Source organism: Rhinichthys klamathensis, unplaced genomic scaffold, assembly GCF_029890125.1.
Source record: "Rhinichthys klamathensis goyatoka isolate OS25496 unplaced genomic scaffold, OSU_Roscu_1.1 h1tg000325l_1, whole genome shotgun sequence".
NCBI classification, from domain to species: Eukaryota; Metazoa; Chordata; class Actinopteri; order Cypriniformes; family Leuciscidae; genus Rhinichthys; species Rhinichthys klamathensis.
The window spans coordinates 132,727-159,861 of NW_026606840.1; the positions used below are offsets into that span (position 1 = coordinate 132,727).

Sequence of the window (27,135 nt, forward strand, 5' to 3'; positions counted from 1 at the left end):
TCATGTCAGCTCAGGTCCATTAAATAATATTAACAGATACAACTTTTGATTTTAATAATGTAGCTATTAGTTAACGTTGATATTAACATTAACATTAGCTAAGATTAATAAATGCCTTAGAAGTTTTTAGAATAATTATTGTATAATGTGGACAAATGGAACCTTATTGTAAAGTGTTACCATTTTTGTTCCCTATTTGTTAAATAAAGTGTTACTGTATTTTGATATGTAAGTGATTATTGGCATGTTTATTGAAAATAATTATAATTTTAAAAAATCAGCAACTCGATTTGGCATTAGTTGGCTTTTCCAACTTTAAACATGACCCCAAGAGCTATAAAAAAGGCAGCATAATACTGTCAAAAGATGTACTAACTAACTAGATATCAATCCTTCGTTTAAGCATGGCTAACTTTATTTGTAACGTCCTTTTGAGTGCCTGAACGTGACAAATGTATATTGGCATTTTACCAAAACTGAGATGTTTTTGTACAAATGGTTCACACCACTAGATGTCGCTGTTAACTCGGTAATTAGTAATTGTATGCTTCCATCCATTGAACGTCACTGGGCCTTTCTAAACACTGATTGCTATGCTTCCCACGATTGGATGCCCAAACTTCCTCACTTCCACTTCCATTCGTATCCCGAATCACACAAATGCCAGAATAACTCTGAGGCCAAGGATTTGCCAACACTTGTGTTTTTACAACACGAAAGAACGCAGCCATGCTTTGCAAGGTGAGTCATATTTTAAACATTACTGTATTAAAAATAGATTTATAGAGCTAATAGTTTTATTAGTTTTAGTTAATACAACTGTTTGCAATCGTTTAATTTTCTTTTTAAGTTACAGGAATAATAATCAAAATGTGATACTTAGACGCATGCATAACTTTTAAGTTGTTTTAGGTCTACTTATGGAGTCTGCTCGTTCCTTTATTGATATTTTCTATTATAGTGAAAGAGCCAGGAAGCATTATATTCTTGAGTAATATTTTGTATATCACATAATTTGCGAAGACTTTATATCCAGGATCTATCTATCTATCTATCTATCTATCTATCTATCTATCTATCTATCTATCTATCTATCTATCTATCTATCTATCTATCTATCTATCTATCTATCTTATTTGTAATCACAGACTGTCATTCAAATCAAATTATGCCTGATATAAACTATAGATTGATGGTTAAAAGATGGTTAATTAATGGTATTATAAAATGTTATATATAATTTGTAAGATTCAAAGTCAGTTGTTTACAATTTAAAGCAAAAATAAAAATAAAGCTAAGTAGTCCCTTTTTTTTTAAATGGGTTTCTAACAACAACAGTAAAAAAACCAAAAAAAAACCAGCTATATATAAAAAATATTTCAACCGATCTTTCATTTGAGGTCAGCAGGGGCGTGTGGCTGCCTGGAAGTATTTGCCCTGTGGCCCAAAAATCATCTGCCAGCACCACTCTTTATGTCGGTTTACTGGCATAGTTTAGCCACAAGTGATTTTAATCATATAGTTTGTGTAAAAAGCAAGAGACGCTATTTCCTCAAGTTAAGGTTAGTCTAGACAACAAAGTGTGAGTTTGATTGCACCCAAACTGTTGTTAAAGCGCCAGAAAGGTAATAAACCTTGACAGGATGCAGATGGTTAGAGATTTTCCTTTTCATGCCATAAACAAACCTGGCAAACAATAATCAAATTTCGAAATAATCCAAAAATGCTGAATTGCACTGCATGCGGCCCCTGAGAATGCCATAGATAGTGCACTGAATCCTCAAATTCCAAAACAGACCAGACTTCTAGGACAAATATTTTCCTTAAAGCCCGATTTAAACTTGAGCTATATCCTAGATGACTCCCCTTACCAAATAGAAATATATCTGTTCACCAGAACCAAAACTTCTTATTTGTTTGCATCAGAAGTTATCTTATTTTTTTTTTTTTTATCTTTAATTTCTCTATAAAGCAATGGCTGTTGGGGAGGTGAACTGTTGATGTGTGGATTGTCTGCTCTTTACAAATCTGTGGCTGTAAGTATGCCATTTATTTTTTTAGATTTGCTAAGACATTTTTCAGAATGTAGCAATACTAATTAAGGCGGTGCTGGCTTGATTATTTGTTGTAATTAACTATGCCGTTGTTAAATTTGTTTATGTAGAGTCTACTTTAATGCACATGGCTTAAACAGACAGTATTCTGGAAATATGTTTGGTTAAACACTCTTTGTCTTACTTAAATATTTGTTTGTCCCATTACTTCATTGACCACATTTAAAACGATCTTCCTTCAGGTCAAGATGAGTGGATTTATGTCTGCAATATCCCTGCAAGTCTGGGTGACACTGATGTTGCTCTCTCGACTTCAAGGTGCCTGTCCAGTCTCCTTTCTGAGCATTAGAATATTCTGAGCTCTGTCCATGATAAAGAACAGGAAAATCTTTTAACATCTACAGTTTGAAGTGGATCAAAAAAGTTCATCAAAGTTGTCCTAAAACAAGAACGGGTATTGTTTAAAATTCATGTATTACTTTGATGAAAAGTTTTGATCCACTTCAAATGTTGCCTGCTGTAGTTTAAAACGTGGGTTCTTAGAAATGCTGTTTTTTTATGGGTTAGATAAAATTCTATGCCATTTTTTAAAGAAAAGAAAACGATTTAGTGACTTTATATTATGTTGTGTAAACATTAAATAAAAAGTAATGTTGTTGATTGTGGCCTGTGGAATGTTGGTCCTCTCCTCTTCAATGGCTGTGCGAAGTTGCTGGATATTGGCAGGAACTGGAACACGCTGTCGTATACACCGCTCCAGAGCATCCTAAACATGCTCAATGGATGACATCTCTGGTGAGTATGATGGCCATGCAAGAACTGGGATGTTTTCAGCTCCCAGGAATTGTGTACAGATCCTTGCAACATGGGGTTGTGCATTATCATGCTGCAACATGAGGCGATGGTCGTGGATGAATGGCACAATGGGCCTCAGGATCTCATCACGGTATCTCTGTGCATTCAAAATGCCATAAATAAAATGCACCTGTGTTCGTTGTCCATAACATACGCCTGCCCATTCCATAACCCCACCGCCACCATGGGCCACTCGATCCACAACGTTGACATCAGCAAACCGCTCACCCACACGACGCCACACGCTGTCTGCCATCTGCCCTGTAAAGTGAAAACCGGTATTCATCCGTGAAGAGAACACCTCTCCAAAGTGCCAGATGCCATCGAATGTGAGCATTTGCCCACTCAAGTCGGTTACGATGACAAACTGCAGTCAGGTCGAGACCCCGATGAGGACGACAAGCATGCAGATGAGCTTCCCTGAGACTGTTTCTGACAGTTTGTGCAGAAATTCTTTGGTTATGCAAACCTATTGTTGCAGCAGCTGTCCTGGTGGCTGGTCTCAGATGATCTTAGAGGTGAAGATGCTGGATGTGGAGGTCCTGGGCTGGTGTGGTTACACGTGGTCTGCAGTTGTGAGGCCTGTTGGATGTACTGCCAAATTCTCTGAAACGCCTTTGGAGATGGCTTATGGTAGAGAAATGAACATTCAATTAAAGGCAACAGCTCTGGTGGACATTCCTGCAGTCAGAATGAATGAATGTGTTTGGGATGCTCTGGATCGGCATATACGACAGTGTGTTCCAGGTCCTGCCAATATCAAGCAACTTCGCACAGCCATTGAAGAGGAGTGGACAACCATTCCACAGTCCACAATCAACAACCTTTTTTTTGTGGGGGGGTCCCCCCCGGACCCCCCTGGACCCCCCAATACAGTAAAACTGCACATTTTAGAGTGGCCTTTTATTGTGGCCAGCCTAAGGCACACCTGTGCAATAATCATTCTAATCAGCAGGGTTCTAAATTAACACCCGCCAAAAAACCCGGGTTAAAATTCATTTTGGCGGGTGTTAATAAAAACTTACTAGCCAGTTTGGCCGGTGATGCATAAGGTTCTGTTCTCGGTCATTTATCCCCCTGCCAGTACTTCCTACATTTCCCATAAACACTGTGCCGTAATGCTACGTGATGACGTTTCATACGCCCATTGGCTGCGCGCAGTTTGCAGTGAAACCAGCGCGAGAAATGATCATGGAAACAAACGGAGCGTACGCGTCCGTCCACCAGAAAACACAAGGAAGATGAAGAACGAGCCAGAGCAGGGAGCAGACTGAAAGAGGAGGGAGCTAGTAAAGTAGCTAAAGTAAAAAGTTAAGATTAAACTAAATGCGGCGGTGGTTGGGACAGACTTCTGGGTTTAAATTTAAATGTCGTTTAACGAGAGATAGCCTACGTTATTTTTTTTAAGTTTAAGGTTTTTGTCATTATTTCTTACAAGCTTATACATTAGGCAATAGCCTATACACAACAAGCTTACTATATATCTTAAGGTTTTCTTTTAGTTGAAAACATTAAACAATATGTGTAAACAAAATATATAAACAACAAAAGCATTTAAGCTCAGGCAGCGCAAACGGGAAAAAAAAGAAAAAAGAAAAAAAAAAGAAGCAGACTGCGCAGTTATCGTACAGAACGTAGTACTAGTCAGCATACTCGAGTCAGCATATGATTATCGTGTTTATATTGTTTCACGTTCATGTTGAGAAAAACAATAATATCCACATGCTCGAGTGAGAAAACGCGCTGCGCTGACACACAGGCGTTGCAGAGACGCGCGCGCGTGTGTGTGCAAAGTGAAGTAACAGCACTTTGCGTTTTCTGTTCTTAAACCTGTCTCCCTCAACGAAACTTAAAGGAAGCATATGTCAAAATCATTTTGCTACCAGAAGATATCGGTGTACAGCTGCTGACCTGCAGTCGTTAATGCAGTGATGGATAGCTGCTTCCTCAGTCGACTGCTGTTTCTTTGGATTTCATGTGATTTCTCATTTTGGTGGTGATATTATGATAATAATAATAATAAATAATTGATTAAACGTAATTCCATTTTGTAATAGGCTATCATTTTCATCTAAGTAATTCCAAACTTCGCGAGGCAGACAACGACATTATGTGATCAAAAACACAATCCACTTGTTAAATGCTCCACCCAGTGCATTTAATTATAACTGCGAAAAAAAAATTGAAGAAAAAAAGTATTAGTATTAGTATTTTATTTTTTTAATAATAATTACAGAGCGAAAATTCGAATATTCGTGCACATACCTAATAGAGATAGATCCCAAACTTGAAATGAAATGTTTGCACTTTCTGTCTTGTATTGTAGGCCTACTTTATATGTGTTTTTCATGCCAACAATGTTAATAAAATTATCAAATGCATTCAGTGGCACTCATAATTTCTCTTATTTTCACCGGAAAAAATTTGGCTAGTGGAAATTCTAAATGGCTGGTAACTTTAGAAAGTTACCAGCCACATTGGCTGGTGATCAAAAAAGTTAATTTAGAACCCTGCTAATCAGCATCTTGATATGCCACACCTGTGAGGTGGATGGATTATCTCGGCAAAGGAGAAGTGCTCACTAACACAGATTTAGACAGATTTGTGAACAATATTTGAGAGAAATAGGCCTTTTGTGTACATAGAAAAAGTCTTAGATCTTTGAGCTCATGAAAAATGGGGGCAAAAACAAAAGTGTTGCGTTTATAATTTTGTTCAGTGTGTATATATATATAGCTTTTATATATATATATATATATATATATATATATATATATATATATATATATATATACACAGTATATATTATTTAGCAATAAAGCTTTTTTGTGAAATCTAATAAACAAAGTAAAAGATTATGCCAAAATACTTCGTTTTATTTTTTTTCTAATGCAATTCTTTTAATCAGTCTTTTTCTTCATTGTGATATCAGGACAGTTATATCACCCTGACATTTTATACATCACATCCCCTTAAAATAAAAAAATATAGTTGAATTCAAAATGTTAAAAATTGCTCATTAAAGAAGAGGTAGATGCATTTATTAGATAGCATATTATTACTTAATTATTTAAACATTTTAAATGATATCAGTTTTGTCGATATTTCCTAGGTAAGGTACTTGCACCATCTCATCTGCAGGTGATGGCTGGACTTCCCTTCATGCTGGCCTGCAATATTACAATGGAGACAGGGGAGGCTTTAAAACAAGTACTGTGGTTGGACATGGCAAATAAAACTATACTTCACTATCAGCCTGATAAGTATGACCACATCACCAAAGATGGAGTCAAACTTTCACAGCATACAGCAGGTCAACCAGCTCACACCAGCGTCATCACCATTGGTAGAGCTGGGCCAGCCAATGAGGGCTGCTACCAGTGTCTTTTTGATGTGTACCCAACCGGGCAGCAGAGAGGAAGGACATGTCTTTCACTTATGGGTGAGGTTTGGTCATCTCTTTCAAACTTTTTTAAAAATATCAACAATATATACACTCACCTAAAGAATTATTAGGAACACCACACTAATACTGTGTTTGACCCCCTTTCGCCTTCAGAACTGCCTTAATTATATGTGGCATTGATTCAACAAGGTGCTGAAAGCATTCTTTAGAAATGTTGGCCCATATTGATAGGATAGCATCTTGCAGTTGATGGAGATTTGTGGGATGCACATCCAGGGCACAAAGCTCCCGTTCCACCACATCCCAAAGATGCTCTATTGGGTTGAGATCTGGTGACTGTGGGGGCCATTTTAGTGCAGTGAACTCATTGTCATGTTCGAGAAACCAATTTGAAATGATTCGAGCTTTGTGACATAGTGCATTATCCTGCTGGAAGCAGCAATCAGAGGATGGGTACATGGTGGCCATAAAGGGATGGACATGGTCAAAAACAATGCTCAGGTAGGCCGTGGCATTTAAACGATGCCCAATTGGCACTAAAGGGCCTAAACTGTGCCAAGAAAACATCCCCCACACCATTACACCACCACCACCAGCCTGCACAGTGGTAACAAGGCATGATGGATCCATGTTCTCATTCTGTTTACGCCAAATTCTGACTCTACCATCTGAATGTCTCAACAGAAATCGAGACTCATCAGACCAGACAACATTTTTCCAGTCTTCAACTGTCCAATTTTGGTGAGCTCTTGCAAATTGTAGCCTCTTTTTCCTATTTGTAGTGGAGATGAGTGGGACCCGGTGGGGTCTTCTGCTGTTGTAGCCCATCCACCTCAAGGTTGTGCGTGTTGTGGCTTCACAAATGCTTTGCTGCATGGTTATTTCAGTCAAAGTTGCTCTTCTAATCAGTCGGCCCATTCTCCTCTGACCTCTAGCATCAACAAGGCATTTTCGCCCACAGGACTGCCGCATACTGGATGTTTTTCCCTTTTCACACCATTCTTTGTAAACCCTAGAAATGGTTGTGCGTGAAAATCCCAGTATTTGAGCAGATTGTGAAATACTCAGACCGGCCCGTCTGGCACCAACAACCATGCCATGCTCAAAATTGCTTAAATCACCTTTCTTTCCCATTCTGACATTCAGTTTGGAGTTCAGGAGATTGTCTTGACCAGGACCACACCCCTAAATGCATTGAAGCAACTGCCATGTGATTGGTTGATTAGATAATTGCATTAATGAGAAATTAAACAGGTGTTCCTAATAATCCTTTAGGTGAGTGTATTATATACAGTATATAATTAAAAAATATGAATTTAAAAGGAAATATCACTCATCAAAGTGTCATCAAACAGAGGAAATTATATTTTCTAGACCTGCACTAAAGATGGTTTCATAATGAAGAACTGTTATTGGTTGTTAAAACATTGCGTTCACAAGACATTGAAGAATTGTTATAAATAATGCCCAAGCAGGAAGTGGTGAGAACCACTTTTTTTTGCCTGCCCTCTTTTACTGACAAAAAACTATCATGAAAACCACAAGAGTCTTGATCAGATAAAAGCTGCCATAGGTTTTGAGATTAGTTACATTTTATCAGCCTGAGTGTGGTTTAAAAATGAAAGCAATTAGTGTATGCTAACTGTCACACATGGCTGTAGTAAAATAGCACACTAAGACGAGTAGCTCAAAAGGAAACAGTCTTTAATATAATCCACAGATGAACAGGAGAAGCTCAGGGGAAAACACAACCACAAACATAGACACCACGGAACACATAACTGAGAAAACTGAGGGCTTAAAAACACACAGAGATCTTTAACGGAACACACAAGACCTGGGTAACTCAATTAATGACTATAGAAACAGACAAGGCAAGGAGAAACGGGCAAACAGAAAACAATGAGGACTGAACCAAAACTCATAAGTTAACTAGACAGGTACATAATCCTGACACTAATGTCGCGCATAGAACAAGTATTCACTGCAACATGGTCTTATAGAAATAGTTCACCCAAATATGAAATTTCTGTCATTAATTCCATCATGTCTCTTCAAGCCTTTCTTCTGTGGAACATAAAAGAAAATGTTTTAAAAAAATAATGTCAAATAATGAAAAATTATCAACACTTCTTTTGTGTCATACAGCTTTGAAATGACATTGAGTAAATGATGACAGATTTTTCATTTTTGGGTGAACATATCTACCTAATGGTTAAAGAGCATGTAAAATCTCTTCACTTTATTTATTTTTTATTCCTTCCAGCAACGGTGGAACTAATGGACAATAAAACAGTTGTGAGTGGAAAGCCTGTTTCCCTTTTGTGCAAGTACATTCTCAGTAAGCGAGTCCAGCAGGTTTTATGGAAAAAAACAGCTGAGCAAGGGGACACCGCCATTGTTGCTTCTTATGCCAAGAATGACAGACCCATCGTTGAGACACCTTTCAAGGGTCGGGTAACTCTAAATCCCTCACTTGGGCAATCCAAGCTTTCCATACACCAGGCTCAGACAGAGGATGAGGGCTGTTACACCTGCGAGTTCCACACGTATCCAGATGGCATTAAGAGTGCAACAGCTTGCTTATCTGTTTATGGTAAGTGCAAATGCCAGTGATAAGCTTATAGACACATTTATTTGGGTACCACTTTATATTAAGTGTCTTTAACTAACTGTGTACCAACATTTATATTAATAATTTCATAAAATGCAGTCATTGTGTACATACATGTTTTTACATTGTACTTATATTTAACAAATACCTTCATATAATTGCATCTGTAATTATTTTCTGAAATTACATCTATAATTGTACTGTTGACCATTCCCTTACACCTTAACTCACCCACACCACAAAAACATTCCCTAACCTTACCCCTATCCCACCTCAATATCAGCAAAAGTGTTTTGCAAAACAACATGAACACAATAAAATAAATAAATACTAATCTTTTTTTTTTATGTAAACACATAGTTAAAGACACCTAATATAATGTGTGACCTTTATTTGCTTTAAAATAAAGGACATGTATTTGGGTAGTCTCTAAAATGTTTGGAATAAATCAGGAATGCTCAAACACACCTGTCTGGAATTTTAATTAACCCAAATACTTGATTATAAGGTTCAGGTGTGATTTATTAGGGCTGAATCTAAACTGGCTGTTCAACACAGTCTCATGAAAGTGCGTATCTATACCACGAATGTCATTTCTCGTGCCATTTATACGCCAAAAATGGTTTTTGCGTGCATATGCTGCGCACTGAAAACCCCTTGGGTAGGTTTAGGGGGGAGGGAGGGTGGGGAGTGCGTGCGTATTACACGCCATAAAGTGCGTATCATATGCACGCGAAAACTGCGTATCATATAGACGCAAAAACCATTTTTGGCGTATAAATGGCACGAGAAATGACATTCGTGGTATAGACACGCACTTTCAGGATTGAGCACCCCTGAAACAAATTAATGTATTTCTGAATAAGGGTCAATGACATTTTTTTGTCATGATCTATTAATTAGTTAAAATAAAAAGCACACTAAAAATGCAATTCATAAAATAGATTGAATATGCCTCTTCTATGATAAATGTTTTAAAATGTTATTTAAAATTGAAATGTTATAATATCCACAAGTATGTTTCTAAATAACAGTGCCACAGAATTAAGCTGTCACAGCTATTAAAGGGACATACATTTCACATTTCACTAAATCATACATGTGTGGGTATGGAACATTTTCACACATACGCACAATATGTGAACACGTGTGCAAATGGCAAATCAATGTGCTTTTTTCCATAAGGGTTGTTAGGGTATTTCACAGCCCCTTTTGTCTGTCTTCCGGGTCATACAAATGTGTTTAAGTGTATGTCTGAGTGGGTGTATTTGTAAGAAGTGGAGAGACAAAGTGCAAGTGAGGAAGGAAGATAATGTGTTTGTGTGCGTGTCGTTCACATTTTGCCTACATTGTTGTGACCAAATGTTCCTACAAAGGTAAAACCTGAAATCAACTAATAAAGAAACATACTAAATATAAAAGACAAATTAAAAACGAACAATAGATGTCAATGACAAGCCTAGAAAACAATTATTAATTAAGAAGTGTTATAAAAACATAACAAACTGAGAAATTCTGAAGACTGTCTTGGTCGCTCTTTTCCATGCCATCACGATGTATAAAGACTGAAGACTTCAAGCTTCAAAAAGGATGCAAAAGAGCCATAAAAGAATTATAAATGTAGTTCAGACGAGACCACTTTGGCAAGTTACTTGAGTTTATTGAACACAATTTATCTTTGGCGGTATGGTTCCTTATGGGGTTCTTGCTCCATAATAAATGACATACAGAGCTTTAGCATTAACCCCCATCAATCATCAAAATGTAGCGTTGGATTAGAAATACAAACACGAGTAAAAAGTGTTAAAAAACTACAGACATAGAGGATGTGCGTGTCCGGCGGTTATGTAGAAAGGTTTAAATAAAGGGGTTTGAGTGATAAATTATCAGTATCTAACCTGAGGAAAATGTATTTATTCAATATTGTCCACATTATATTTCATCTGCAGCAGCATTGTGAACTTTTGTGAACATTTCTCTCCGAAACGGTAGGAAATTAAGTTAGATTGAATGGAGGATTTTAACTGTGACAAGATGATTGACAGGACAGTTTACGATGACAGGATGCACATAACTAAGTGAAAGAGTGGTCCGTTAAAGATGACGAAGTGGTATGTCCTAAAGCTTGTCTACTCTTTTGCTACACACTCAAAAGTATGTACTTTTTCTTCACAAAAAGAGTACATACTTTTAGGGCGTAGTATAAGTAGGCGAATTGGGTCTCAGCCTACCTCTCTCTTGGTGAGCACGCCAAAGAGAGTCAAGGGAGGGAATTCATATGGACCACATTTGTGATGGTTTTTACGACACTTTGGGTAAATGACAGAATTAAAAAATGTTGGTCAACTGTTACTTTAATTTGATGGATTAGTTCCTTGTTCACTCCAAAAATACTACATTTCTACAGAAATAACTTTTACTCAGTAGCGTTTCCTGTTTCAATGGAGTATCACAATAAATAACACATTATACATTCTTTATCTCATGCAACTGTTTTACAATGGCGATGTTTGCGGAAAGGGATGTTTCGCTGTTGAAAACATTCTTTTCATTGCAAAGTAAATTCTACTTCGGAAGAAAGCTCAAAATCAGGAGCTGACACTGGTTTAATGCTGGGCTGTGAGTGTAGTTTAGGGAATAGTTTGGGATGAGGGCCAGTGCGATTACTGTGTCTCTGTTCCTCTAGAACAGAGCTCCACTGTGTTTGCTTTCTCTCTGTTGATATCCCCCAAACAGTCTGGCTGTTGTCACCAAAAAGCTCTCACAGCCACAAAAATAAAATGGACAGAGCCTCACTTTCCCCTCATCTTGTCATGGTTTGTCTCTTTCTCTTTTATCTGACTTATGTCACAGAGTCCCTCTTTGATGGAGTCTGCCGCAGACATGACCAACGTCTGACGGCTTGTAATCAGCATAACAACACAAGTGCCTTCTTTTGTCTTCTGAATGAAGCTACCACTTACAATACAAAAAAAAAAAATCAACAAGACCAATGCTGTATTTGTACTGGACATATTTGGCACACTTTGGACTGTTGTAAGGGTTCCCAGCTAAAAAGGATAGATGGAAACAACTGATAATACCATTTAAAAAAATGTCTCTGCAAAATACTAATTTTGAAAATGGAGCAAAAACAATTTAAAGATAGATATATAGTAGGGGTGTAACGATACACAAAATTGACGGTTCGGTTTTCCCACGGTTTTGACGTCTCGGTTCGGTTCGGTTTAGAAAGCTAAAATTGCTTCTTTTTTTCTTTTTTTTTAAACAGTGGTTTAACGAAAAAATGGTCTTTCTTTAAATTAATTCAATTACAATTAAACGTTTCACAATGATTAAAAAAAAATCGGCTAAATCTGTAAACTATATAGGGAGCCGCACATTACTATAACATTAAAGGTTGTAGCCTAGACTTTTAACCTAAATTCAGATGCTATTTATTTTTTAGATATAATAATCAACACACAACACATTGTATGAAAACATGTAAACTGAACATAAGGCAGTTTTTGCATTAACTTGTGTTTTTACTCTAATTTGTTATTGAAATATAATACTTTACACAGTTTTCATTTTCATGAAAGATATTTTAAACATACATTAAATAATCAAGATATCATTAACAGGTTAAGTAAAATATAATATAGGCTAACATGGTGCATTTATTTAGTGCAAGAGTTCATTTATAGGAACCAAAGTTGTGGACACTGAATCACTTGCCTGTTGAGGTAAATATAATGCTAGTGACAAGCTATGCTGTTTTATTGACGTCTTTCCGCTGCTGAAACACTGATTGAGCGATTACACTAGTTATGATGCCTTTCAGTAAGTATACTGCATCTTTCAACATACCTTCAGGTGTCCATTCTGTAACTGAGGAAGAGATGATCGCGTTTACCCGCGCGCCGCGCTGCCGTTTGAAATGAGGAGCTTAGTAGGCATACAGCGATCTGTCACGCCACATCAAAGAGCGCCAAAACGCCATTTATTGTTTGAATTTCGTGATCAAATAGACAGAATTTGAAAGATTACACCTTGCTTATTATCGAAAGTAACAAAACACGGAGCTTGTTATTTGGTGTTAATGGTGGTTATTAGGCTACAAAACTGAATTTGTTGTGTACTGTACACAAGACATGAGGTCCATTGAGCCGGGCTGGGCGGGGCCGGGGTAGCAGGGGGCGGGGAGGGGCGTGTTCGGTACGCAATGAGAGTATCGCGATTCGAATCGTGTGTTCTGTATCGCGGTTTTTCGGTTCGGTTCGAATATCGTTACACCCCTTATAGCCACATAATGCTCAATGTTTTCATTTACCACAACTGTAATGTCTTTGAATTCATTTGGAGGCTTTTTTTCACACTGTTACAAAGATTATAATGTTAATGTCTTACTTAAATATGTAATGAACTTCATGTAATTTTCCTAGTCCTACCCAAACCTGAGGCCAGTTACGTCACCGTATCGCAGGGCATTGTTGAGGCGAACTGCTCAGCCGTGTCACGTCCTGCAGCAGAGATCTCTTGGAACGTGGAGGGACATAATCAAACACTGGGCCCTGCCGTGACATCATTTTACCAGCTAGGGGACGGAACCACAATGGTGGTCAGTTCCATTCAACTGCAGACTGAACTTCTGGACGATGAACTTGTGAAGTGTGAAGTTCATCATCAGGGACTTGGGCCTGCCATCTATGTGTCTCTGAATAAACGTGAGTGAAACTTACTCGACTGTTTAGGGCTATACTATATCTAGATGGTTGGTAATATTAGATTTATTTGGTTAATGCATGGGTTTGTTTTTTGTTACAGCTAGGAACGCCCATATCATTCTCATTTCAGCGAGCTGTGTGGCCCTTGTGCTGCTCATATGTCTGTGCATCTGCCTGAAGAGGTGCTAACTTCATCTGCTGATATGGTCAGTACAGCAACACAAAAATGTCTGTCTACTTTAATATCGTGTTATATCATAATATCGTATAATGCAGTATTTATTATAAATGATTTATCTGTGCACATCATTATTTTAAAAAACATTTATGTTCCATCATATTAATCAAAATAATTTCCCCTCCATTTTCTCTTCTCTGATGACTGTTTACTGACACGAGGGCAGGGCAACCTGTCACTCACATGAAATCTTAGCAATAGCAAATCCCAACAATCCAATCAATTCTTAATGGACAAAGCAAGTCCCATCTTACCATTTGACACGGATATATCTCACAATATAAGGAAAGACATGACTTTCACAACTTGTGTTTCATGCCAACTTTAATGTTTTTAATCCCAGAAAATATAATGTGCTTAGATTGTAAGGGTGAACACATAATAATGTAGAAGGTCACATCATGCAAGAATAAGCACAGGAAGAAGATATCCTGTTTACTTTGGATCAATCTGGAATTTTTTTTTTTTTTTTTTTTTACTTGGCTTTTGACACTAAATTTTTTTGACATGGGGTTAAGCAACAACTTCAGAATAAATGTAGCTTTGAAATTTGGTGACTGGTAAGAGTAAAATCAAGATTTATTTTTATTGTTGAGGGTCATTTTGAAGGACTGAAGTATTTTAGGCGACCATTTAATGCATGTTCAAAATATCTACATAATAGTAAAATATGTGTATACAAATATATTCATAATATAATATGTAAATACTTTTTAGTTTTTTTTTTATATTAATATATTGTCAGTCCATCCTATTAAAGAGTTAATTCACCCAAAAATGAAAATTATGTCATTAATGACGTCCCAAGTCCGTAAGACTTCATCTTCGGAACACAGTTTAAGATATTTTAGATTTAGTCCGAGAGCTTTCTGTCTCTCCATTGAAAATGTATGTATGGTATACTGTCCTTGTCCAGAAAGGAAATAAAGACATCATCAAAGTAGTCCATGTGACATCAGTGGGTTAGTTAGAATGTTTTGAAGCATTGAAAATACATTTTGGTCCAAAAATAACAAAAACTACGACTTTATTCAGCATTGTATTCTCTTCCGGTTCTGTTGTCAAGCCGCATTCACGAGTCCGCAGTGACGCTGATGACGTAAGCCGCTGCTGACGTGTGTCTGGTGCGTCCGTGTATTCGGGTTCAAATAAATATGGCTGGGCAAAAAAATGCAAGTCTTCCTCTGTGTCGAAATCCTTAGACATGTTTGCGAAGATTGTTTTGTTTACAGCATGCGTCTCCCTCAGACTGTAAACAACGCTCGGGCGCACCAGATTACACGTCAGCAGCGTCACTGAACGCGGCTCGACAACAGAACCGGAAGAGAATACAATGCTGAATAAAGTCGTAGTTTTTGTTATTTTTGGACCAAAATGTATTTTCGATGCTTCAAAAAAAATCTAACTAACCCACTGATGTCACATGGACTACTTTGATGATGTCTTTATTTCCTTTCTGGACAAGGACAGTATACCGTACATACATTTTCAATGGAGGGACAGAAAGCTCTCGGACTAAATCTAAAATATCTTAAACTGTGTTCCGAAGATGAACGGAGGTCTTACGGGCTTGGAACGACATGAGGGTGAGTCATTAATGACATAAGTTTCATTTTTGGGTGAACTAACCCTTTAAAGGCTGCACTATTGTAAACAAACTCCACCAGAAATCTTTTACAAAGGAGATGATGAAAACAGAAGCTAATGGAGAAATGTATTGTCGGAAATAGAGAGAGAGAGCGACACCAGAGTGACTCACTAACCTCTCACTCCACACAATCTGTCCCAAGTTTTCCTTCCTGCTTTATTCTTTTCCACTTTCCTCTCTTAGAATCTGTAGGTCACCGGAGAGGGTAGAAAGGAAAAAATATATTATTTGTTTTATATTTGAACCAGCTACATTTACAAAGGCTCTAGGGAGAACAGAAACTTAAGACCATATATACGTAAAGTCTACATCATTCTGTTCAGATTTTGTTCATTGAGCTGTCCTCTTATTGCTCATTACCGCACACATTGACTTACAAACAGTTAAGTGGCCCTAAATCTATTTTGCTCTGACTGGTTTATGGTTTGAATCTTATTGCATCACAAAGTTGCACTAAAATTTATTGTTTTCAGAAAACATGTATAAGTTAAAGTAACAAAGATTACTAGTGAAACCAAAGCCAAGGGTGAAGTATGTTTTACAGAGCCACGCTTATCTACAGAACCACAGGAAGTCTTAGGAGTTACCACTTCCTGTATCTTGCAAGAAGCCCTCTCAGCCTCACCTCATTCTATGATTGATGTCTTTTGAGTTGCCATCAGAAACAGGAAATAATTGTTTAAAAGCATCATATCATCTCCCTCTTTAGTTACTTAAAGTGCTTCTACAGAGTCAAGGAAATGGAAAATGAATTGTGACAAACAAGAGCGGGGAAGAGAGAGACTGGAGATCATTTTATCCAATGGGATTTGATTGAATCATGAAAAGTTGGTGTTAAAGGCGGGTGAGAGTGCACGTCTGAGTAGCTATTTGGCTATTATATTTTGATTAAAGATCATGAAGAAAATGTTTCCCTCCTTTGGAATAACATGCTCTGATGAATCATTCACAATAAGACCTAATGTGATTTGATTTAGATTTAATGTTGACCTTTAAAGCATTTGAATCTCATTTAAAGCACTCTGATCTAAAAGCTACAATCCATATGGCCCAAAACTATGTGTTGCTGCTCCTGAAATATTAGTGTCATATAATTTGCCTGAAGTTTCCAGAGGAGAATGGGCTCTCCCAGTTGAGCCTGGTTCCTCCCAAAAGTTTCCTCTCTCGTCATGTAAACATCTTTGAGCTTTTTATTTGCTATTATAACCTTTAACTTGTTCACTAGGGGCATTAGGCAATAAATGTATCTCTGAAACAATTTTTTGTTTCATTTTATCAGTATTGTAAATGTATGTAAAACCTCGTATAGCAGTGTATTTTGCAAAGCTGTTCATCCATTGACTTCTCTGAACAGTGGAAACACTGTGGTTCCGTGGTGTTTTCAAAATGCTGCTCTGCTTGTTTGAGCGGTAATCCTCTGGCTCAAGCATCAGTTTGAGCTGGACTAATTATAATAGTAGATATTTTACTAGTTTGTACAGAGAGAGGTAGAAAGGGAAAGGAAAAGGTCATTCATATTATGCTGCACATGTCCATCTCTATAAAAAAACTGAATATACTTGTGTAATTTAAAGAAGTATTTTAAGTGTATCAAAAGATCAAAAATGTGTTTGTGTAGTGTTTAGTTTTTTTTTTTTTAGTTAAAGGAAATAGCCTATTTCAAAAGACTAAGTAGATGGAAAGTGAAATTGAACACAATGGCTGGTTTTTTTCCTGTTTTGGATAATATTTTGATTAGAGAAGAAAATATTTTACACCAGTCATATTAAAAAACGAAGCTAATTTTCATTTTAGAAGTAGCACCTGGGGAAACTCATTTTCTTAAACCAAATGAGTGAAATTATTTAAAATGATTCTTCATGCTCATAAAATCATTCTGATAACAGAAGACTAACTTCCATGTTATCCACCTCAAAAGTAGTTTATTTTTCATTCTTTTTCAGTATTGATGTAATCTCATGGGAGACAGGAAAAATGCTCTACTGGAATAATAAAATAATTTTGTGATTAGATCATTCAACCCAACCCTAGCTGTATCAACTTGAGATTGTGAGCAGTGAGTAAAACATTAGCTGTAGGAGTTTAGCTGTAGCTTTATTTGTGAAGGTTAGGTTGAACATAGCAATGGCTTTTTGGCTGTGTAATTCTAGGACATTAACACTTGTCAAATTGTTTCTTTTTTTTTTTTCTTTAGCCTGACTGAAATGAAAAGAAATGCTGCTATGTTCAGATGTTCGTCCTGACCAAACAACCGTGTGGCCTCTTTCTGAATCACAGATGATTCTAGGTCAACGTCTTCTAATATAACTGATATTCAGTCTAACAGTATAAAAACATTTAATCACAACACATTCAACACTAAATGCCTTATTTATTATAGACGGTATATTTTAGTAAAGCATTTTTTTTCATAGCCAAGCTGTACTAAGTCATACTCTTACATGTTAACTAAATCTAAGCTGACTATATGAAAGCTGATATTCTGTAACCATAGAAAAGTCAATAAACAGACAAAATGTTATTGTTAGATTTACAGATGTTTTGATGTGTGTAATAAAAATAACAAAGTTTTATCAGGGGAAACAGTCTTTTAGACATGAGCACCCATTTGGCTTTAGGTGCGAAGTTATTGTCTTGATGTTTGGATTAAAGAGATTAAAGTATTACAAACATTTTCCCACTAGAGGGAAGTACTCTCATAGTTTACAACCAGTGTCATTCTGAAATGGGGTATTTCCTTTCCCATTCCCATTTCTATTCACACGTCTATGTGTTTTGTATAAATTTATCTGAAATCTTTGAAATAATAAAGTAAACATGCACTTTGTTAATCAAACTGTGTGTCACTGTCGGTCACAATATACTGTATTTAAGCTTGCATTGTTAAAAGACAACAAATAGGTGATTCAGAGGTTTTCATTCACCCTCTTAACATAAAAGGAAATAATAATAAATAAAACCTTACCTGGTTTACAGCAAAGTTCATAATGTTAAAAAGTTTTGGAAAAACTTATAGTGTAGTGTATTTGCACAAGTTATATTTTTCTTCAAATTATGTTATGTATTTTATCTTTTTCTGATCACACTGGTTTGTATATCTATCCCATGATATACGTTTTCTTTTTTGTGGATGGTAGATTAAAATCTTAATCATCTAAATCAAACATTATACTGTAGCATCAGAGCCAAGGTGTAGTCCACATGCTCTTAGTAAATAATGCTCATAGTGCTCCCAGGAATAAATGTTTGTGTTTGTGTTGGTTAAATATCTTTTCTTCATGGTTTTATATTGAATTTATTGAAGAAAACATTTATAACAATCAGTGATTTGCAAAAAAACAATAATACAACATAAATGAAGCAAGTGTGGAGTAATGTCTTCCACTGTATGTCATATTACTACTTTAAATCAATCGGAACTGCAATATATGAACTAAATTTCTTTATAGTCAGATCACAAAAAAAGTTGTCTCAAAGACCACATGACATTGCCTGAAGATTCAGAAGCATACAAAAGAGCATTCTCTTCTTCTGATGTATAGTTTCTTAGACACGATATATGACAGAGGTCAGCAGGTCTGAGTTCAGGCAGAGATGAGGAGGAAGAAGCAGGTCGCTTTTTTGTGTTTTTATGCACTGAATTGGAAACAGGGCATTTATTAATGCATTATTCAACAGATATAAAGAGTTGCACTGAATAAAATTAAAACATTTGATACCTGATTTTTACATGCCATATCTTTTCCTGTCGATTTTCTCCCTAAAAAAAGTTTTTTCTTTTTAAATCATATGATCAAAAGGAAAAGTATGATTTTAAAGCAGCTGTATTAGTTAAAGCACTCGAACCACTCACCTTGGCGTCTAACAGCATAAAGTAATGTAACAGCCATAACTAACACCAGCCCCGCTATTCCAGTGCAGATGTACACATATGGCCAGACCCACTGCAGATCATTCTTTGGAGATGTATTCATATCACCTATTATTGTAGGCATTGAAGGGATAATATCATGTTTTGTAATGGCCATACTTGTGATGCTTGGATTCAGTGAAAACTCATCCTGTTTATCTGCTAAAAATATTAGCAGATTATTATCTGCTAAAAAACAATAAAAATGTAAAGGACCTACATAATAGTTTCAAATTTACAAACAATAAAATGTCTGTATGTTTACATTTACCCAATAAAAGATAATGTCACTTACCTGTTACAGTGACATTAATAACATGGCTAACAGAGTTGTCACCTTCTTTACATCTGTATAAACCTGCGTCCTCCATTGAGAGCTTCAGGAAAGTCAGGAAAGCCATCCCTTTATGCTCTGTCATTTCCTTCCACTCAGTTTCTATATAATTTGAGAGATTTAAAGCTTTACAGTGATTTCCATAGATTTTGCACCATGAGACTTGTGGGCTCCTGTGACATCCATGTTGAGTAATAGTACAGTTTATCTTCAACTCTGTCATAACACGAGCTCTAAACACTGTGTTTCGTGGCACTCTGATCATTTGGACACATTGCAGCTCCGACCCTACAAGAGTAAAGGAAAACAGTTAAAAAGATGCATACTGTAGATGAAGATCAAGCAGAGGAAGAACTTCCAGTAACATTTTATAATAACCTTCATTAAAAAATAAGTTACAAGCGTTATATAGGCTAATGCTTAACAGATCATTAGTTAATATTCACATAGCTAGAAATATAAGATAATGTGCTTATTAATGTTTACTAATCAACTTATTAGACATCACATAATGATTAACAGATTATTATTTAATGTAAATCGAAATGCTTATAAATGTCATACAATTTCAATAGGATAATGATTTTGTCAGAGGGTTTACAATGATTAAAAGCTTTAATTAATAAATCAAAATGCTTAACGGATCATTAGTTAATTATATTCAAATAGCTGAGATAACTTGTTAATGTTTAAATTAAATAATTATCTGTTAATCATTATGTAATCTTTAATAAGTTAATGCAAATAAATGCTCATTAAACTTCAATTCATATAACAATAGTTTAATTAGTTATTTTAAGCACTTCACACACTATTCATGTTAACATATCATGTATTAAGTCATAACCACAGTCTGTAAAGGTCATACATTTTTCTGATATAAGTACATAGTTAATGATTCAAAATATAAACCGGGACCAGTCATTCTTATATTGTTAAATTTTCTCTTGAACATCCGGATCACTATTAGCTATACCTATAAAAAAAAAGAAAAAAGAAGCTATAACGCTTTTTTTTGTATTTGTACATTTGTAAATGTAAAAAAGTGCATTAGGTAATAGGCTATATGAACTGAAATTTTATGACATTTTGTAGATTTTCAAGAATTGCATGGTCATATAAATTTAAAGTTTAACGACATTTGTAAACATTATAATTTACATTAAATAATTATGTTAATTAATCAACTGTTTAATAAGTTCATTAGTAAACATTAACAAGCACATTATCTCATATTTCTAGCTATGTGAATTTAACGATCTGTTAAGCATTATATGTTTGTTAATTTATTAATGAAAGTTATTATAAAGTGTTACTATCTGAATTGACATCCTTCACGAAAGAAAACTGTGTAAGATAAGAGGAATTCTTACACAATCCTTACAAAATTTCTGTACAATTAAAACTGTTATTTCAACTATAAAGAATGTTTACGGGTGTTAGCAGTAATAGGAAAACTTTACTGGACACATTTTCAACCTTGCATGTTTAAATGGTGAAACACGCTCTAGTCAAGTCACCTTTATTTATATATAGCGCTTTTTACAATACAGATTGTTTCAAAGCAGCTTTACAATGATAACAGGAAAATAATGCAACAAACTTTTGTTTCAGTTCTAGAAGAAAATAACGTCACAGTCTAGCTTAAGTAAATTCAGTGATGGTTCTACCATTAGTGAATTGTTTAGATTTTTTGGGTAGCACTTATGTTTAGGGTCCAATTCTCACTTTAGTTATTAGCATGCATATTAGGATATTGGCTGTTTATTAGTACTTATAAAGCACATATTAATACCTTATTCTGCATGACCATATTCCATATCCCTTAATCCTACCCAATACTCAATACCTAAACTTAACAACTACCTTATTAATAAACAGTAATTAAGAGTTTATTGAGGCTAAAGTCAAAGTTAGTTAATAGTTAGAATTGGACCTTAAACTATAGTGTGATCTTTTTTTTCATACAGGTGGATTTAAAACTGATATTTACCACAGACTCTCACCCACCAAGTCCATTAGCGCAGTGCATTAATATCTAAAAGAGTCTTTATTTTGGTTTATTGATTATTTTGGGTATTAATTCTAAGTCATAGGTTCTTCATATAAATGTTTTATCTAAGAAGGGTTCATTATTTATTTGTGTGCAATGCATACAGAGATATCTAAAATATAAACAAAAATGCTGTTATTCAAGTCTTATAAGCAAATATACCAGCATGTATACATTATAAATAAAATGATAATTTTATGTAATAATTATATATGAGAATATTATGTCATTGTCTGATTGTCTGTTTTTTTGTTGTTGTTTTTTTTACCACTGCAACAAACAGAATTGCACTCATAACATTATATTTAACACATATAATGCCTCCCAAACATCACATTAACCAGTATCAGTCAAAGCAGATCTTAATACTTACGGTTTGTGGTGCCGCTGACACTAAGCGATAGCAGTAGGAGAGAAGCAACAAGGTTGCAGTGGATCTGGAAGACACAGTAGCCCATGCATTGTTGAACATCTCTTATTACAAAATGTGTATTTAAAAGTTAATATACAAAAATGAAAGCTGTAAATTTAGTTTGTCTGGAGTGTACGTCCCTCACCATCGTCTATTTTCTTGTATTTCTTGATTATTATGTCTTCACCTCCTTGGATCATAAGTGCTTTTCACCTGTTGTTTCTCTGCATTTCTTTTTATACTTGTTAGTCGGCTTTGTGCCTGTCTCTGTCAGTGGCGGTTAGACCAGTAACTGGGAGGGCCGGGCAGGGGCCACTTTTTATCTTAAAGGTATAGTTCTGTCATCATTTACTCACCCTCATGTCATTGCAAATATGCCATGTCTTTTAAAAGATATTCTGAGCAATTTCTCAGGTTTTTTTCTTTTTTTCCATCCATACAATTGAAGTTAATGGGCACCGAAACAGATTGGTTAACAACATTGTTCAAAATATCATCTTTTGTGTTTAACAGAAGAAAGAAACCCTATTTGGAGTAACATGAGGGTGAACAAACACTTTAACCTATTTCAGGATTATTGGAAGTCATTTTTACTGGGTCATCATGTATCACTCTGCAATCTCTACATGTGAAATAAAGTAATTTCAAGTTCATTTATTTATATGACAAGTGATTCAATTCAATTCAATTCAAATCAAATTTATTTGTATAACGCTTTTCACAATACATATTGTTTCAAAGCAGCTTTACAGAAAGTGCATTTCAGAAATGTACATAGAAAAAATACAGTTAGTTAAAGGGATACTTCACCTCTGGAATGATAAATGTGTATTTAAAATGGGTCATTTATGTAGAAGAAATGTGAAATTATTTTTTAATTTGGAGCTTTCTAGACTGAGAAAAGCCAGAAAATGTATTTTTGGCTTATGTGGATGAAAGACAACAACTCCCAGAATGCACTTGCTTCGCTGCCCTAGGAGGCCACGCCTACCGGTAACAGAGCGCAGTAGTTAAACAACAAGTCTAGGCTACTAGTGAGTCTCCGTGATGAGTCTGCCCGAAAATGTGTTTCGAGATCGCCCAAAATGTCCGGGATTCGGCTTTTGCATTCTACAGTCGCCATTCATTATGTTTACTGTGGCGAGCAGGACGAGGCTAGGGCCGCAGGAGAACGGCGCGAGGCTGGTGGCGTGATTACTGATGAGCGACACCTGTGAGACGCACCGGTCTCGTATCTCTCACGGAGGAGCGGGAATTTTCTTAGCAATGTTAAAACGCACATCAACCAATCACTTGTTTAGCGTTCATGTAAACACTACATTCAGATTCACCAATCGGAATGAATTCAGTTAGATTGAAACAAAAGGTGTGCATGTAAACAATGAATGGCGACTGCAGAAAGCAAAAGCTGAATCCCTGACATCGACGGCCGGACATGTCCGGGAAAAAGAGGATGGTAACCCCTACTACTCAGCTTTCTCCACAGAACAAGAGCCTGCTAGCTTAGCTTCCAAAAAAAGATGGCTGACACTATGTGTGCATTCTGTGAGGGAGATCCCACCCTCTATGGGCGGGTTGAGAACATGCGGAACAGCCCCTACTACAGACTGTAGTCTTTAGCCTCTGGCCAAAAAATCCTCCGATGACGCAAAATGACGATTTTTGTGTCATCGGAGGATTTTTTCCAGACAAAATATACATAAATCTCTCGTCTCAGGGGGATATGAGGGTGGAAAGCATGGTCATTCGAAAATACTACAGATTTTCTACTAATACAAAGCTTAATGCTAAATCCTGAAGTATCCCTTTAATCATGTATTAATTTAGGGCATAACATATCGCCGGCGTTGAGTCGTCTCTTCACAGGCGTCGATTCGTCTCTTCACAGGCGTTTAGTCATCTCATCGCAGGTGTTGGGGCATCTGAAGTCTCCGGGAGAGGCTGATATTGTATAATGTGATAATCATCAGTGAAGACATAACACACTTAATGTCTAGGCACTTTTCTGCATCTGTATACTTGACACATAATAATAATAATAATAATAATAATTCGTTACATTTATATAGCGCTTTTCCTGGGACCTCAAAGCGCTTCACATATGGAAGGGGGGAATCTCCTCAACCACCACCAATGTGCAGCATCCACCTGGATGATGCGACGGCAGCCATTCTGCGCCAGAACGCCCACCACACACCAGCTTATTGGTGGAGAGGAGACAGTGATGAAGCCAATTAGTATAGGATTGTTATGGATTTTCTATCCTCAAACCTAACTATTTTAGATGTGTCTCCCTGAGACTAACTATTCTAGTATAACTTAAATGCTAGCGCATCTAAATATAATTGACGTTAGCTACGTTCACACATCAGCGAGTCTCCTATCGACTACAGCATCCGCTCCCTACTTCAGCGAGTCTCCAGTCGACTACAGCACCCGCTCCCTAACTATACTTCAGTGAGTCTCCAGTCGACTACAGCACCCGCTCCCTAACTATACTTCAGCGAGTCTCCAGTCGACTACCGCTTCCGCTCCCTAACTATACTTCAGCGAGTCTCCTATCGACTACAGCATCCGCTCCCTAACTATACTTCAGCGAGTCTCCAGTCGACTACAGCATCCGCTCCCTAACTATACTTCAGTGAGTCTCCAGTCGACTACAGCATCCGCTCCCTAACTATACTTCAGCGAGTCTCCAGTCGACTACAGCATCCGCTCCCTACTTCAGCGAGTCTCCTATCGACTACAGCATCCGCTCCCTAACTATACTTCAGCGAGTCTCCAGTCGACTACAGCATCCGCTCCCTAACTATACTTCAGCGAGTCTCCAGTCGACTACAGCATCCGCTCCCTAACTATACTTCAGCGAGTCTCCAGTCGACTACAGCATCCGCTCCCTAACTATACTTCAGCGAGTCTCCTATCGACTACAGCATCCGCTCCCTAACTATACTTCAGTGAGTCTCCAGTCGACTACAGCATCCGCTCCCTAACTATACTTCAGCGAGTCTCCAGTCGACTACAGCATCCGCTCCCTAACTATACTTCAGCGAGTCTCCTATCGACTACAGCATCCGCTCCCTAACTATACTTCAGTGAGTCTCCAGTCGACTACAGCATCCGCTCCCTAACTATACTTCAGCGAGTCTCCAGTCGGCTACAGCATCCGCTCCCTAACTGTACTTCAGCGAGTCTCCTATCGACTACAGCATCCGCTCCCTAACTATACTTCAGCGAGTCTCCAGTCGACTACAGCATCCGCTCCCTAACTATACTTCAGCGAGTCTCCTATCGACTACAGCATCCGCTCCCTAACTATACTTCAGCGAGTCTCCAGTCGACTACAGCATCCGCTCCCTAACTATACTTCAGCGAGTCTCCAGTCGACTACAGCATCCGCTCCCTACTTCAGCGAGTCTCCTATCGACTAGCATCCGCTCCCTAACTATACTTCAGCGAGTCTCCAGTCGACTACAGCATCCGCTCCCTAACTATACTTCAGCGAGTCTCCTATCGACTACAGCATCCGCTCCCTAACTATACTTCAGCGAGTCTCCTATCGACTACAGCATCCGCTCCCTACTTCAGCGAGTCTCCAGTCGACTACAGCATCCGCTCCCTAACTATTATACTTCAGCGAGTCTCCAGTCGACTACAGCATCCGCTCCCTAACTATACATCAGCGAGTCTCCAGTCGAACAACAGCATCCGCTCCCTAACTATACATCAGCGAGTCTCCAGTCGACTACTTGAGTAATTGTCCTTTAAATGTTCTTTATTACGGCCGGGAGTCTCGAGCAGTTCTCAGAGAATCTCCCAAAAAGAAGCAATAAGCATGGCCGGTGGATCTCAGACAAATCCCATTGAGAATCCCCCGAGTAAACACAAATACAACAGTTTTATAGAATAAGGAGGTATGGCAAAATGACATGAAACATTACTTAATTTGATTGGTTCTTCATTGACAAGCCCTTTGGTTACTAGGTAACGAAACTCTGTTTTTAGTTTCGAATTTAGACACCTGTCTAGTTTCATTTCCCAAATTATGTTATTTATACACACACACGCACACACTCAAAGTCACAAGTTTTCCATTGGTTTCGTACAGTACATTTTGTTCAAATGTTAGATGTTAAATTAGGTTAGATGTTAATCTAACCTGGTTAGTTTAATATATAGTTTAAATTTTCCACCACAGGATGATTAGGAGGCCATGATGGACAGAGTTGCCAGGGTTACACCCCTACTCTTTTTCGAAGGACATCCTGGGATTTTTAATGACCACAGAGTAGAGGTCTTCACGGGTCCACTTGGATCCGAAAACCCGAGGTCCGACCCGAGACCCGAACGGGTTCGGGTCCAAAACTCCGACGAGTGTCTCGGACACGGGTCGGGTTCGGTATTAGTGGCCTCGGGTCTCGGGTAATTTAAAATAAATATGCCTTTTCCAAATGGACCCGAGAAGACCCGAATTATTTTAAACTATGTTGGGCATTTAAGAAAATTGCAGTATTTAAAACAACTCTATGACACCGTTCTCTCACTTTTTCTAAGTGAGAGAGCGAATCCGTGCTTCTATGTGCAAATGGGCTATAAGCATAAGCACGGTTGCCTCTGCATTTATTTACTCAGTTGCTCGCTCCACATAAACCAACCCCTCCCTTTGCCAAGAAGAACTAGTGCGCCATCATGTGGATGGATGTTTGACTAAATGCAAGTATTTGAATTGTCGTTTAGCCAGGCCTGTCAATCAATTTTAAAAATACGCGACACTGTCAGAAAACCATGGAGGCGATAACAGAAATTGCGAAAAATGTCAGGGAAAACGAATGGTGGTTCTAATCCTCGTATGGACCGGTAAATAACATTATGCCAAATTTTATAGGACGTAATGGGTTACAG

The 27,135-nt window shown here is 37.2% G+C and overlaps 2 protein-coding genes across 2 annotated transcripts; one reads left to right on the forward strand and one right to left on the reverse strand.

The window, feature by feature from the left end:
- The first annotated feature begins 595 nt into the window (after positions 1–595).
- LOC130105686 (uncharacterized) lies at positions 596–18,360 on the forward strand. The gene is made up of 8 exons (XM_056271818.1): positions 596–741; positions 1,973–2,036; positions 2,297–2,372; positions 6,022–6,351; positions 8,582–8,911; positions 13,357–13,638; positions 13,739–13,844; positions 17,719–18,360. Exons 1-7 carry the CDS (start codon positions 611–613, stop codon positions 13,825–13,827), a joined length of 1,302 nt encoding a protein of 433 aa, XP_056127793.1. The 5' UTR covers positions 596–610; the 3' UTR covers positions 13,828–13,844; positions 17,719–18,360.
- Positions 18,361–18,901: 541 nt separating this feature from the next.
- Positions 18,902–22,476, reverse strand: LOC130105651 (uncharacterized). The gene is made up of 6 exons (XM_056271746.1): positions 22,379–22,476; positions 22,195–22,258; positions 19,730–20,056; positions 19,378–19,503; positions 19,244–19,284; positions 18,902–19,160 (listed from the first exon to the last, which is right to left on the reverse strand). Exons 1-6 carry the CDS (start codon positions 22,379–22,381, stop codon positions 19,071–19,073), a joined length of 651 nt encoding a protein of 216 aa, XP_056127721.1. The 5' UTR covers positions 22,382–22,476; the 3' UTR covers positions 18,902–19,070.
- Between the last annotated feature and the right edge of the window lie 4,659 nt (positions 22,477–27,135).